The sequence below is a fragment of the Betta splendens genome, chromosome 10 (genome assembly GCF_900634795.4).
Source record: "Betta splendens chromosome 10, fBetSpl5.4, whole genome shotgun sequence".
NCBI lineage: Eukaryota > Metazoa > Chordata > Actinopteri > Anabantiformes > Osphronemidae > Betta > Betta splendens.
The window spans coordinates 11,741,794-11,757,909 of NC_040890.2; the positions used below are offsets into that span (position 1 = coordinate 11,741,794).

General features: G+C 42.9%; 2 protein-coding genes across 46 annotated transcripts in view; both read left to right on the top strand.

The window, feature by feature from the left end:
- Nucleotides 1–16,116, top strand: part of LOC114864326 (protocadherin gamma-A11-like) — a 265,898-nt gene that overhangs the window by 216,051 nt on the left and 33,731 nt on the right. For 2 of the 45 annotated variants that reach the window (XM_029165098.3, XM_029165121.3), the window contains exon 1: nt 2,963–5,818. The exons of 41 other annotated variants lie outside the window; for them this stretch is intronic. In XM_029165098.3, coding sequence (XP_029020931.1) covers nt 3,386–5,818 — 2,433 coding nt within the window. In that variant the 5' untranslated portion in view covers nt 2,963–3,385. 2 more of the 45 variants (XM_029165102.3, XM_029165124.3) reach the window with 2 other exon arrangements.
- LOC114864344 (protocadherin gamma-C5-like) lies at nt 13,157–15,775 on the top strand. Its single transcript, XM_029165181.3, has one exon. It carries the CDS (start codon nt 13,283–13,285, stop codon nt 15,758–15,760), a length of 2,478 nt encoding a protein of 825 aa, XP_029021014.1. The 5' UTR covers nt 13,157–13,282; the 3' UTR covers nt 15,761–15,775.

Sequence of the window (16,116 nt, forward strand, 5' to 3'; positions counted from 1 at the left end):
GAATTTGTTAGCTTCATATTTAAGTCATGTATTCAACTCGATTTAACTTGAATTTCAGCACCACGGAGAGCGTCACTTTTCCCCTTTTAATCAGTATTCATACATATCAGCTTATTGATGGTTTCTTTGTATGCCTAATTTTTGTTAGAGCAAACATCAGTTTATTTTGTGGTAGTGCTATCTCGTGTTTTTTTCAGCTGTCATTTTGACTGCAGACTTATTGTTCTACGAACTATTATCACAAATTTGCATAACAAGCGATTTAAACTTCATTCTTTATCTATGTGTTTCGTTTCTACATACCACATGCAATTTTCCGTAATGAACTCAGAGTGCCGCTGTTGGCCAGTTGGTATCATTTTAACCGCAGAGTGCTTTTATCTGGCATCGTGTCTATATTTTAGACAGAGAAAGAAACAGAAGCCAAGCACAGTCGGGATTTAACCGATGATGTCGAACCCGTTTTCGTCCTTGAATTACATGTATTAACCGCGCGGACGTTTGATTTGGGGGAAGTCATATTTCCTGAGGACGATTATGGATTACACTGCCTTTATGTTGGACAAAACAATGAGAGGGCAAGTACTGCTGTTTTTCTCCATCCTCTCGCTGAGCTCCGTGCTCGGGCAGGTCAGCTACTCAATTCCTGAAGAAATGCCAAAAGGTTCTCTCGTTGGAAACATGGCGAAAGATTTTGGCTTAGACGCCAAAAGACTAAAATCCGGAAAAGCTCGCATTTTTACAACAGACAGCGACGAATACATAGAACTGAACAAGGAAAGAGGAGTCCTCCTTATAAAGAATCGCATCGACAGAGAGGCGCTCTGTGAACAAACGACACCGTGCGCTTTGCATTTCCAGATCATATTAGAGAATCCGATGGAATATTACAGTGTAACTATTGAAATCACCGACGTTAACGACAACGCCCCGTCCTTTGAAAAGAACGAGGTCCAATTTAAAATTAGTGAGTCTGCTGTTCGAGGGGCTAAATTTATATTAGATCGAGCAGTCGATTCTGACGTGGGTTCAAATGGACTAAAAACATACAAGCTTGAACCGACAGATAATTTTGTTGTTACATTACGTGATCAAGTTGATGGAACGAAAAACGTCGAAATGGTTTTAGAAAAACCTCTAGACAGAGAACAACGGGAGCACTTGTCTTTGGTTCTGACAGCGGTGGACGGCGGAGAACCGCTGATGTCAGGAACAATGCAAATACAAATTACTGTATTAGACGCTAATGATAATGCTCCTCTTTTTACAAGGCCTGTTTATAAAACCTCTATACAAGAAGACGTTCCGGTAGGAACTGTTGTGGTGACCGTTACTGCAACAGATGCAGATCATGGATCTAATGGGAGAATAACCTATTCAATTTCAGGCATATTAGATCAAGCCCGTGGATTGTTTGAAATAAATGATCAAACGGGTGAAATACGGCTTAAAGGAAGTGTCGACTATGAAAAAGCTCGAACGTTTCAGTTAAACGTTCGTGCAAGTGATGATGGCGGACTGGTTGATTCCTGTAAAGTAATTATCGATGTCACCGATATTAATGACAACAAGCCGAATATTCATATAATGTCAAAATCGAATATCATATCAGAAAATGCAAAGCCCGGTACTGTCGTGACAATGATCAATATTCAGGACGCAGACTCCGGTGAGAATGGCAAAGTTCAGTGTAGTATAAATGATAATATGCCTTTTGCAATTCGGTCTACTACAAATAATATTTATAATTTATTAACAGACAATGATTTGGACCGAGAGAGGGCACCTGAGTATAACATCACAGTGACGTGTTCTGATGAGGGAGTTCCCTCCCTCTCCAGCAGCGTCACTCTCACTTTACAGATCTCTGACGTCAACGACAACGCGCCTGTCTTTGAGAGGAGCTCATATGAGGCCTACATAGTAGAAAACAACACACCAGGTCTCTCTATATTCACAGTCAAAGCCACAGACGCTGACTGGAACCAGAATGCTCGTGTCTCCTACATCCTGGAGGACTCCTCTGTGAACGGAGTGCCAGTCTCCTCATATGTGTCAGTTAGTGCTGATGGTGGAGTCATCCACGCAGTTCGCTCCTTTGACTACGAGCAGATCAAGGACTTCCAGTTCCGCGTCAAAGCTCAGGATGGAGGTTCTCCTCCACTCAGCAGTAACGTGACGGTGAAAATCCTGATCCAGGACCAGAACGACAACCCTCCTCAGGTTCTGTACCCAGTCCAGACTGGGGGCTCTATGGTGGCTGAGATGGTGCCTCGTTCAGCAGATGTGGGCTATCTGGTGACTAAAGTGGTGGCTGTGGATGTGGACTCTGGACAGAACGCCTGGCTCTCCTATAAACTGCAGAAAGCCACAGACAGGGCGCTGTTTGAAGTGGGCTTACAGAATGGAGAAATCAGAACCATCCGCCAAGTGACTGATAAAGACGCAGTCAAGCAGAGGCTGAGTGTTATAGTGGAGGACAACGGGCAGCCCTCTCGTTCAGCTACAGTCATTGTTAACGTGGCGGTGGCGGACAGCTTCCCTGAAGTGCTGTCGGAGTTCACGGACTTTACACACGACAAGGAGTACAATGACAACCTGACTTTTTACTTAGTGCTGGCTCTGGCTGTGGTTTCCTTCCTGTTCATCACGTGTTTAGTGGTCATCATATCAGTCAAAGTGTACAGGTGGAGACAGTCTCGCATCCTGTATCACTCCAACCTGCCTGTGATTCCATATTATCCACCACGTTACTCAGACACTTTGGGGACAGGGACTCTCCAACACGTGTACAACTACGAGGTGTGCAGGACCACTGACTCCAGAAAGAGTGACTGTAAGTTCGGCAGAGCCGGTAGTCAGAACGTGCTGATCATGGAGCCCGGTTCAACAGGGACGATGCAGAGGATGCAGAGTGAAAAGAGCATCTTGGACGAACCAGACTCTCCTCTAGAGGTTGGTTATGCAGGAGCAAAGTCTTTGTGAACTATTTTCTTCTATGTATATTTAGATTTTTCCACAAAGGTTACATTTTAAAATTAGAGAAGAGGCAAACAAAGAACAATTCTACATTCCAGCACCATGGACAGAGGCATATGCCGCCTGTCTCTGTCTGTTTGTCTGTCTCTTTATCTGTCTGTCTGATTTGTAGTTATTTTACTTCATGTGCAGTTTCCTTTTTACGTCCCTAAGTGCCGCTGTAGGTTAGTGTGAGGGAAATAAAACCCCATGTCAAACTAAAATCCTCCCTTTTCTGTCTGATGATCGGGGCCGTTTTAATCAGTCTGATAATCGAGACACAAAGCGTTCAGAAATGACTTCATGATCAAATATTCGGGGCAGGTTTTGACAAGTGCGTTTTTTCATTTTCTTGTCCTGTTTTGCGATGGCTCTGGTTATGATGAACGCGCTTTTCTCTTGTCGTTCTATCGTCGGTACTAAAACATCTCCATGGTGGCTGATGATTTTCTGCCTTTGTGCGACCGAAATGGCCCTCAGTCAGGTCCGTTATTCTATACCCGAGGAGATGGCGACGGGCTCAATCGTCGGGAATATCATTCAGGACCTCGGCTTGGATGTTAAGCGCCTGCAGTCAGGGCGAGCCAGGATATTTACCGAGGACGGCAGTGAGTACATCGGTCTGAATGCAGAAAAGGGGACGTTGGTTGTGGCCAAAAGAATAGACAGGGAAGAATTGTGCAAGCAAGTGTCTCCCTGCTCTCTTCATTTCCAAATCATCTTAGAAAATCCAATGGAGCTGCACCGAATTGACGTAGAAATTAAAGATATTAATGATAATGCACCATTTTTTTCAAAGAAAGAATACAGTTTCCAGGTTAGCGAATCAGCCATACCAGGGACTCGCTATTCACTTGAGAGTGCGAAAGATCCCGACGTGGCTCATAACAGCATCCAAACATACAAACTCAATCCTACCGATCATTTTAAATTGAACGTTGTTTCGCGTCCTGATGGAACCAAATATGTTGAAATGGTTCTTCACACGACGCTCGACAGAGAAACGCAAGAGGAGCACAAATTAACGCTCACAGCCTATGATGGTGGTGAGCCACAGAAATCGGGTTCTATTAAAATAAATGTCGTAGTTTTGGATGCAAATGACAACGCGCCAGTGTTCAGTCAGTCTGTTTATAAGGTAACCGTTCCTGAAAACGCGTCGAAAGGCGCTGTGATTTTAACAGTCACAGCAACTGATAACGACAAGGGAACAAACGAGGAGGTGGTTTATTCGTTCTCACGTCATACGGACAGCGTTTCACTACTATTTAATATGGACCCTCATACTGGACAAATTACCGCTGTCGGTGATTTAGATTATGAAAAAGCTAAAAGCTTTGAAATAGACATCGAAGCTACAGACAAAGGAGGTTTAACAGACACCAGCAAGGTGTTAATTGAGGTGACTGATCTAAATGACAATGCTCCTGTCATAAATATAATTTCGTTTTCAAACCCGATACCAGAAGATTCGGCTCCTGACACGATTATAGCAATGCTGAATATCAAAGACCTGGATTCAGGCAAAAATGGACAAGTTCGGTGTTTTATTAACCGAGATTTACCTTTTAAAGTCAAGCCATCGTCGAGTAATTTTTATAGCCTCGTGACTGACGATGATTTGGACCGCGAAACGTTGTCTGAATACAATATTACGATAACAGCAGTGGACGAAGGTTCCCCACCTCATTCTACAAACAAAACCATCAACCTGAGAATATCAGACGTGAACGACAACGCCCCTGTGTTCCCACAACAATCTATGACCGCGTTCATCACTGAGAATAATTCACCTGGTATGTCGCTCATATCTGTCAAAGCCAGTGACAAAGACACTGGAAACAATGCACGCGTTTCCTATTTCCTTGAGGACAGTCAGCTGAACGGGATGTCAGCCTCTGGTTATTTCTCCGTCAATGCAGAGAGCGGGGAGATACTTGCTGTTCGTTCCTTCGATTATGAGCAAACAAAGGAGTTTAAAATTCGCGTCAAAGCTCAGGATGGAGGTTCTCCTCCACTCAGCAGTAACGTGACGGTGAAAATCCTGATCCAGGACCAGAACGACAACCCTCCTCAGGTTCTGTACCCAGTCCAGACTGGGGGCTCTATGGTGGCTGAGATGGTGCCTCGTTCAGCAGATGTGGGCTATCTGGTGACTAAAGTGGTGGCTGTGGATGTGGACTCTGGACAGAACGCCTGGCTCTCCTATAAACTGCAGAAAGCCACAGACAGGGCGCTGTTTGAAGTGGGCTTACAGAATGGAGAAATCAGAACCATCCGCCAAGTGACTGATAAAGACGCAGTCAAGCAGAGGCTGAGTGTTATAGTGGAGGACAACGGGCAGCCCTCTCGTTCAGCTACAGTCATTGTTAACGTGGCGGTGGCGGACAGCTTCCCTGAAGTGCTGTCGGAGTTCACGGACTTTACACACGACAAGGAGTACAATGACAACCTGACTTTTTACTTAGTGCTGGCTCTGGCTGTGGTTTCCTTCCTGTTCATCACGTGTTTAGTGGTCATCATATCAGTCAAAGTGTACAGGTGGAGACGGGAGCGCTTGTTTTACAAATCAGCTGGGAATCTCCCTGTTATCCCCTATTACCCGCCCCTCTACGCAGACGCGGGGGGCACAGGTACTTTGAAGCAAGCGTTCAGCTATGAGGTTTACGGAACCACCGACTCCCGGAAGAGTGACGTAAAGTTCTCGCGGCCTTTCAGTCAGAACACCTTGACTGTTGACCACAGCGCTACCAGGACAGTGCCCAGAAACAAAACAGAGTCAGAGAATCTGCTCTTGGAGGTGAGATTCGCGTTTTTATTGCGTCCTCAAAGTCTCATACGTTTTTAGCAGTTTTTCACTTTGACACATGACTCATGTTTTGGAGTTTAGGTCTGGCTCTCGTGCTGTACTCTACTCTGCTTCACTGTTCTGTGTGTTACTTTATGTGAAGGTTATTTTCGTTCAGAAAACTCACATTGTGTAAAAAGTTATCACACACTTTGAAGCTTTGCTATTTCTCAAAGACTGAGTTGATATTAGTCGCTCTGGCCGGAACATTAGACTTTTACTATGTTTGGACCATTAGCACTGGGCTTTTCACTATCTTCACTAATGATGAAGAGTGTAATATAAGCTAACTAGCTGTGCAACAGTTATTCCATACTTCACCTCTTTTTATCAGTGTCTGTGTTTGTAAACCTGAGTTCTTTACTGTGGCAGCCATTTTCTGGCTTTGCTCTACACTTGCATCCTTCTTGGTATAATGTTAGATTTACTCCTGCATTTCACCGTAATTCTATAATTTCTCAAGGCCTTGGGTTCTTTTAGGTATTGTTTATGTTGTTCCTCAGTACTATGGGCTGCGTCTCACTGTATAGACACTTATCTGTTCATCTCTGTAAAGCTCTTTTTTTTGCATGTTAACGCTATGTCTTTGTCAGAAGGCATCGTGTGGTGACCTGCATTTGCTTGAGAGAGAAATAGAGAAGCTACAAACAAGCAAACAAATCCAGGCCTCTCTCTCTCCTAAAGACTTGCTACAGATTGCTGCTGTGCATGCAACATACAACCACACACTGTGCTACTTTTTTTTTTTTTCAGTGACCTAGTTTTCATCATAACATGGCATAACCGTAGCCTTAGCACTGGGCACAGGAAACAGGAGGATGGAGTGGACAGACAAACTACAGCAAAGGGATTAATTGGTAAATTGTGAAATGAAATGAAGTAAGCATTAAAGTAGCATTAAAAGGTTGAAAATGTAGCACAGCTGAAGAAGGAACAGACACTGATGATGCTGGGGAGACTGAGGATGGGAGAGGAAAGCAGCGTGATGGAAGGGAGGAGGGGGGAGGGGAGGAGGCACGTGGTAACCGGCACAGCCTTCACCATCCCTGTGCAGCATTCGCGCTACTGATGCACGGCAGCCATTTTGATCTGCAGCCCTCTTTGTCTGTTTATGCAGGGGAGCTCGGAGGAGTGTCATGTTATATGGTTATATCAGGGGAAAAAAGGTAACGGACGGGCTGTAACGGCCACAGAAAGTGAGACTTGTATGAATAATGGAGGACAAGAGTAACGGAGGAAGAGAGGGAGAGACACCAGCAGACAGTCTGTTATATAAGAAATGACAACGTTTGCTGGGTTGTGTCCCCTGGATCTGCTGGTGCTTTTGTTTGTGTTGCTCTGAGGTGTGTCTGTTATTTAGAGCTCAGTGCGTTTGAGCATGAGAAAGCAGGAGCTCACAAACATCAAAGAGGAAAGTACATTAACGGTGTGAACCCTCACATCCGCTGGAAGCAGAACCACATCTGTGTCTGCTTTACCTGTCTCTACTGTGTTTGAACCATTATGTCTCATTTTCTTGTTGTTTATAGTGGTGAACATTTTAAGTGAGCGTCATAAATTCTTTTTGACCACAGCGTCTCCATAGGGGTCAAAGCTCACACAGACTCCTGCACCCACTAAACGGTTTGGCGTGTTACGACCTCCGCTCGTTCACTGTGCTGTTGTTTTATCTTCCCTTTTGTATAAAACCTACCACGGCGGCGGCGACCTGATTACCTGTTAGCTAAGCTTGTTACTGACGACAACACTCTAATCACATGCAGAATAACCCACTGGTCCTGTAGCTGTTGTTCATGTGTGCCACCTTCATGGCCAGGCTGTCTGCTGAGCAGCTGTGTGTGTGTGTGTGTGTGTGTGTGTGTGTGTGTGTGTGTGTGTGTGTGTGTGTGTGTGTGTGTGTGTGTGTGTGTGTGTGTGTGTGTGTGTGTGTGTGTGTGTGTGCGCGCCATAACCCTGCATTCTTCTATCCTTTGTTTCCAATACTGTATATACAATCATAATAATTCTAATGAGCAAAAGTCCTTTCATTGAAACCTTTTTTTTAACTTCGGATTTAAGCTCCTCTACAGCAAACATCCACCTGTTTGAGCATCATGTAGTTGACTCTGACTTTCTCCTACTCTTAAACTGTAACAAAGAGCAAAAAGGTATTCAGTTGTGCCTGTATACTGTACCTACCACGGATAAGGAATGCAGTGCTTCTCAACATTATTCAAGTATTTCTGTGAAATAGTTGGCAAATACATTGTTCGCTGTGGTGAAGGTGTCAGTTGATTGTGTTTCTGAGGAGCAGTGTGTTGATGCCAGGACAATGCAGACGTGTACAGCATTTACCAGGAAAAAGTGTAGATAGACATTGTACATCCCTCTGCATGTGCCTTGTACAAAAAGCTCTAAAAGATTTTTTTGGATGTGTGTTGGTGACAGACAAGTGGAGGTCTGGCTTTAGGTTCTGGTGGTTTCTCAGGGATAGCTCACACTACGCTGAATAGTGGAATCTGGGGCATTGGCAAAGTTGTGTTGAGCTCACAAGGACTGAGAAACGTGTCCACATTAGATTATGTGTGTGTTTAAGTCTCCTAAGCTTTCAAACCATGTCATGTTCTCATCCTTAAACTGAGAATGACATTGTCTTGCCCTGAAGCTACAAGTCACTGATTTTATATAATTCTTATCCCTCTTTAAAAATCTAACCAACAAACCGCGTTATGTAAAGTGAATGTGAACTAACAACATACAAACATTTGTTTACCCAGTCTGACCTATTAGATGTTGTTGGTATAACTGGACCTGTTGTTCAGCAGTCGGAGTTGGTTTCCAACAGTCTTCCCTTTTCCTCCTGACTTCATTTTCTGCATCCCTACCCTCCCCCTCTCCAGCTGCACCACTCTGCTGCAGAGAAAGGAAGCGGCACAGAGAAAAGGAGATGGAGGCTGCATAGTGTAGGGCAATTTGTCCTTTCTATAAAAAGACATGAAACACCACACAGGGTTGATTCATCTCTGTCTAAGTCATGATACACATGACAATAAGAAGCGCCTCAGTGCTTTCCAGCTATTTCAGAGTTTCAAAGGATGTTTTATTGTCCAGCTCTCTATAAATAGGGGCTTTTTATGTAATTATCAGGGTAAAATGTGCGTTTGATGAGCAAGCGTGTGTTTGTGTATCTACATCTCAACTGTCTTCTTCCTCTGCCCTCATCCTCCATGTTTTTATCTTTTTCTCTCTGACACCATTACGGTTCACAGGAAGCAGGGTGGGATGAGAGCGAGTTAGGTGGGATGTGTTGCCATAGCAACAAGCTGACTCACTGGCAGGACTGTACCATTTTTTTGAGCAGGAGGGGCTTAGCAGCAGATGCTGCCTCCAATGTGTGATAACCCTAAGTACGTGTTGACAATGGGAGGATGAAGACACCCCTTTTTTTGATCAAATCAGTGTGTCGTACTCAGAACTAGGGTGGCTAATGATGGAGAGGGGAGGAGGGGAAAGGGGAGCATGGCTGCTGTTTATTTTACCCTAACCAAAGATAGGTTTTTACTTGATGTGTCGACTCTCAGTGGCTTGTTTCTTGGCATATTCTGTTTCAGTAATGCAACAAAATCACCAAGGACCATTTGTTTTTACTGTTTTATTGTTTTCTAAGGTGACCTCTTCATTTTCTTTGTCTGGTCTAAAGCACTCTGTTCTTTTCATGTATAAAATGTATCTGATAAAAAGCACACATGACAGATTTGACTTCATTATATTGGTCTAATAATAATAAGTATGGTGGCTTGATTTGCTCTCACACCCACAGGGTCACAAAGCAAAGGAAAGCTCATTAATAAATCATGGGTTTGTCTCAGGCCATCGCCTCGAGGCCCTCTGCTGTTCTGTTGAGGGTAGTGACTTTGTGCTGCAGTGCAGTATGTTGTTGTGATTCTTATAATTCTTAAAATGTCATATTAGTCCAATTCTTTTCATAACTACTGTTGAATTTTGTTTAAGCAGAGACTGAGATGTAACAATGACTCACTTGTGTAATGTTTTCAATTTTTTGTCAGCTGAGGCAAAATTCAGTCTCTCTTAAACACTTTTTTATTTGTATTTTTTTGTTTTCATTTATATTTTTTTTTTTTTTGTGATCTTGCTGATTTTCTCTCTCTCTCTCTCTCTTCTCTCTTTCTGATGCACATACTCAAATAACAACACATTCATATTATTTGCTCTCATTGAATATTTCTGCCCCTGACACTCAGATTTGTTCATTATTTCATCAGTTTGGTTGAGTTAATAGAATCCTCTTCACAGCATGTAAGGCTTGACATTCTTGTTTACATTCTAACAAGCAACGTCACTCGAAGGATGACACAGATAAGCACATAGCTACATGGTTTATATATTTAATATATACAATGAAGCTGCATAGTTTTTAGGAACACTAAATATGAACAAAACAATCTATATACACATACATAACCAAAATTCTTTTGGCTGTAACTTGGTAAGTATGTTGGTTGCAGGGCTTCCCCGACCCACTCTGTCTGCCGACCACCAGTCTAACGAACATCCTATTGTCTTGTTTTTCTCTCTTTCATGTGCCTCCCTTTGTTGCCTTGTGGTCTTCCTGTTTCCTCCCTGGCTGCTATTAAATCCTGACTCGCCAAATAAGGTAAGAAACAAACTTGTATTTACAGCAACACCATTAAATACATAAAGAAAACTAATATTAATGCTTCTACATACAAAACTGAGTACCCATACTTTAGGATAAACACTATGCTCAGATCCTGGCTACCATACCAGTTCCTTCTATAGTGTCCAGACATCACATACTGTACAGTATCGAACCCGAGTTAATTAGTTAATCAGATTTTCCAGAGACAACATGTGCCCACATGCATCACAAAACCTCTAACACCACTGATGATTGCCTCAGTCAAGAATTGATTGAGGACTGACATTTTGCTGGCAACAGTGTGAGTGCTCAACATGATGATAATCTCACTTGGGAGTTACACTCAGCAACACTTGAACGTAATTTACAATTTACAATTCATGTGTATGTATTTAGAAATGTTTAGAAGGACAGGTCTTATTTCAGAGTCAATAAATTTGGATACTAGTCTTTTTATATTGTGTTCTGCAACAGAATTTGCTTTATATAATAAGTCATATGGAGCCATTAACTCCTAAGCCACTGTTAAAGCTTTTTATCATAAGTTATGGTGATTATGCAATAAATGTTCTGATACTGTGTTTTACGATGTCAGATGTAAGTTACTTGCATATGTCTGACTGAACCATAGCAATAAAAAATGAAGCAGGTCTTTTTATAGGTTTCAATGCTCAGCCAAGGCAGTTTGATATATATTTTAACTCAAAAGCACTATACCTAAAGGTGTAGATGTTATTTAGTTTCTCATAGATGCTGAGGTCTGTTCACCCCATCAAAGTCAAATGTGTATTATGAATCAACACATCACAGTTTGAACAATGACTAAACATCCATTGTGTGTGTGTGTGTGTGCAGATAGTCAAGTGCCATTATTTGTTTTTTTTAAAAACAATGCCAACAACACAAGAGAATTTGAAAACATTAGAATTTACTTAACTCTAATATACAAACAGTTTATGTAGCCATCTTAACCACAACATCCAATAGCTTTGTAATTCTTGCATTTACAGACTTCACTTTGCCTGACACCGATTAGGAAGCTAACTGCAAGTCTCTGACTATGGTTAGCAGATAAGAAGTTGTCAGAATGATAGGCTCACAGATGATTTTTTTTGCACATGTGCTTGTTTCTTAAATTATGGTGGTTGAATTAAATTTATAACCATGGCACAGTCTGTGTCTCATCAGGTTTGTGATGAACTAGTGACTGTAACCATGCCTAATATGTGAATGATGAGAGCAAGTGGTTGTATACGAAATTCACTTAATGCAATTTTTGATACCTATAACTACTGTATATATTCTAACGGTCACCACCCTATCCTGTTGGTAAAAAATATATATATTTAAAATTTCAATAGAAAGACTGACATTTTATATAACAATCCTAAATCTCTGTGTTGCTGATAGTAGTAGCATTATAAATATGTCCATATAGTTTTGGTACCACGACAGTGGTAAGTAGTTTAAGGAGTAGTTTGAGGTCTTGTGTGTTTTCAGTGGCAGCAGCCCATGTGTCTGTCTGCCTCTCCGGCGGCTTGCAGCAGCAGTAGTTGGCCGCCTGTGTGGCGCTGTCCACACGCGTGGTGCTGAAATCAGCTCCAGCACTCTCTCTCCCCCCTCCCTTTTTCTTCAGTCTCTGACACTGTCTCTATATCTCCCTCTGTTGCTCATCTTAATATAGACCACATACTTATTTCAGATCTTTAATTCAATTTGCATTAATTGTTAGATATAACTTTACTATTTGTAGCGTTACATATTAAGGCATTGGTATTTTTTGCATGCCCGGTTTAAACAATCCTACATTATCTTTGTGTCTTTGTGTTGTCTTTCTTTATCAAGTGTCTAAGTATAACACCAGAATTTATTTCTTTATATAATAATCCAGATAGATTTTTGGTAAATGTTGCTTGGTATGTGATTGAGAGTAAAAAAGTGCGAGATAAAATGAGAGCGCGAGAGAGAGAGAGGCGCTGCCCCTCCTTTTCCATTTGCTCTACAAACCTCCATACGGGTATTTTACGTCGGCAGCTGACTGAATTGTATCTCTGACTGAGGCTTGGGAGAACTGCGAGGGCGTAGTGACGTGTGCAGGCTGCACCGTCTTTCTCTGACCACAGGAAGGCAATGAAGAGCCTTCCCAACCACACAAGCATGTGCATGCATGCAGGTACAGACAGACCACAGAGCAGATGAATTAAGACACAGTATCATGTCATGAGCAGTCTTTTAGTCATGATTAGACTAGACTAGAGCATAGCTCAGTTATGTTTAACCACAGCTATTAGTCTTCACTGGTAAATCATAAACTCTTTTTTTACTATAAATGTCGATTTTCTAATGCTCAAGTATAATTTCTATTATTTTAGTGTGATGCAGGTGATTGTGATTGGAGCACTGATATAATTTTATAGTATAATGGTGTATGATGATGAGTATTATAAATAAAAAATCACAAAAGGTGTTTTATAGCGAGTAATATTTTTACGTCACAGTTCTTTGGATTTTCACTGAGGCCACGATTGGTCGAAGTCGGCGTTTTCTCTCCACCAATAAAATTCAGAGCTGTACAAAGAGATCTACTCTCTCTCTCGGTGTGTGTCTTCAGCGTCGTAGCCATTACAACGTTGTGCACAGGAGGGGAGGGCTATGCAGACACAAAGCATGAATGTCACTATCATGCATAGGAATATACTGGATTCCAGATTATTTAAAAAGAATCATTCAAGAAGACGGGATTGGAGTTAACAGATATGGGATTTATGGAACGAGGAATAATGCGGACCAAATTCCCCGCATGGCAGATTTTTCTGTGGTGGCATCATTTCTTTTTATTGTGGAGTACAATAGACGGACAGACTCGTTACAGCATCCCAGAGGAGCTGAAACGGGGCTCTGTGGTAGGGAATCTAGCCAAAGACTTGGGTTTAGTTGTCTCTGAACTGCATCGACGTAATTTGCGGATAACCTCAGAAGCTGGTAAGCAATATTTTAGTCTGGACTTGGGGAAGGGAGAACTGGTGGTGACTGACAGGATTGATAGGGAGGAACTGTGTGGACAAAGACCGTCATGTTTGTTGCCTTTGGAGTTAGTTATTGATAACCCGCTGCAGCTGCACAGAGTTGAAATTGAAATACAGGACACAAACGACAATTCTCCCAGTTTTCTCACTAAGGATAAAGTGGTAAAAATTGCAGAGCTGGTAAATCCGGGCGCGCGGTTTCCATTAGAAAGCGCACAGGATCCCGACGTTGGGCAGAATTCCGTACGTTCTTACCTTATCAGCAAAAATGAGCATTTCAAATTGACTGTAAAAAATCAAAAGGACGGGAGGAAAGTCCCCGAGCTGGTGTTAGAAAAACCGCTAGACCGAGAAAAGCAACCTGTACACCATCTGATCCTCACAGCGGTGGATGGAGGAGATCCTGTGCGCTCAGGAACATCCGAAATTACAGTTATAGTACTTGACAACAACGATAATGCGCCACAGTTCGAAAGACACTTATATGAGGCTAATGTCAGTGAAAACGCGGCACCTGGAACCGAAATACTGCGCGTTAAAGCTACAGACGCAGACGAAGGACTAAATGGAGAAATTGAGTATGTATTTGGAGAACTAACTGACGATCAGGTTTTATCAGTGTTCTACATTGAACCTTCTACTGGTGCTATAACTGTGAAGGGAATTTTAGACCATGAAGCCAACTCTTTGTATAGATTTGATGTAACTGCTAAGGATAAAGGAAGCCCGGAGATGGATGGTCACTGTGGCGTAGAAATTAAGATTGCTGACATCAATGACAATATTCCAGAAATAATCGTGACTTCGTTGACGACACCAGTTGCCGAGGACTCCGCCATCGGGACAGTTATTGCGTTGATAAGCTCAAAAGACCCCGATTCAGGTGACAATGGTAAAGTTACGCTGAGACTGTCTTCAAAATCGCCTTTTAAGCTGAGCCCGTCTGTGTCTAATCATTATTCATTGGTGACAAATGGTTCACTTGATCGTGAAAAAAATAGCCAGTACAGTGTGACGATAACTGCAGCTGATTCTGGAAAACCCTCATTATCTAGTGAGAAGACGATACGTGTTGAGTTATTGGACGTTAATGACAACCCACCAGTTTTCTCCCAACCTTCTTATGTCGTTTATGTAAAAGAAAACAATGCTCCTGGAAAAATCCTCCACTCAGTGTCAGCATCTGACCTGGATTTAGGCGAAAACGCTAAAATCTCTTACTCTATACTGGACTCTAAAGTGCAGGACGTGTCCGTCTCCTATGTTTACATCAACTCCGATAACGGCAGCATCTACAGCATGCACTCGTTTGACTACGAGAAGCTGAAGGTGTTTCAGATCCAGGTTCAGGCAAAGGATCAGGGCTCTCCGTCTCTGAGCAGCAACGCCACTGTCCATGTTTTCATCCTGGACCAGAACGACAACGCCCCCGCTGTCATTTACCCCTCCTCCGCTGCCCTGGGCTCCCTCTCTCATCAGAGGATGCCCCGCTCCGCTAAAGCTGGCCACCTGGTTACCAAGGTAACGGCCGTGGACGCTGACTCGGGCCATAACGCCTGGATCTCCTACAGACTGGCGGAGGCCACAGACGCCTCTCTGTTCACGGTCAATCTGTACACAGGGGAGGTGAGGACTAAACGCGCTGTGTCCGAGCAGGACGACTCCTCTCAGAGGCTGCTCATAGAGATCAAGGACGACGGGGAACCGGTCCAGTCCTCCACCGTCACGGTGTCCATCCTGCTGGAGGACGGCCTCCATGAGCCCATCCTGGATCTGCGGCACAAGTTGTCGGAGCCCAGCAGGAAAACTGGGAGAATCACGCTTTACCTGATTCTGTCTCTGGCCTCGGTGTCCGTGCTGTCTCTGGTGACTTTCCTCATCTTAGCGGTTAAATGCATCAGGAGCAGCAGAAGCAGCGGCAGCTGCTGCATGAGGCGCAGCGACTGTGATGACTACAAGAACCCCAACAGAAACCTGCAGATTCAGCTCAACACCGATGGACCTATAAAGTACGTGGAGGTCCTGGGAGGAGACATGTTGTCTCAGAGTCAGTCCTTCAGGTCGTGTATGTCTCCGATGTCCGAGTACAGTGATTTCACGTTGATTAAGCCGAGCAGCACCACAGACTTTAAGGAGGTGATCAGTGTTCTGGATGCGTCTTTACCCGACAGCACCTGGACCTTTGAGAGCCAGCAGGTGAGCATCTAGTGTGTTTTTTTGTACTCAGTAATATTTCGCTAGTTGTTGTATACAAACACTATGCCATGTTAGCTTGTCATCTCTTGTGGTTTGTTATCATTATTTAAGTGTAATATAAACTCAAAAATTGATGGCGGTCCGTTATAAAAAATGGAAATTAAACAGAGTGACAGGACAGTGTTCACATGATGACTTATCTTGTTCAACAAGTATATGTGTAGAAAAGCAAACGTTTCTATAGTCTTTACCCGCAGTTCAGCACCACTAAAAGGGACAGCGAATTTTATCTTTACCTTAAAAAAAAAAAACGGTTTCTTACTGGGAGCATCTTTTTCTTAATTATTTACATTCTTCATCATCTCCTT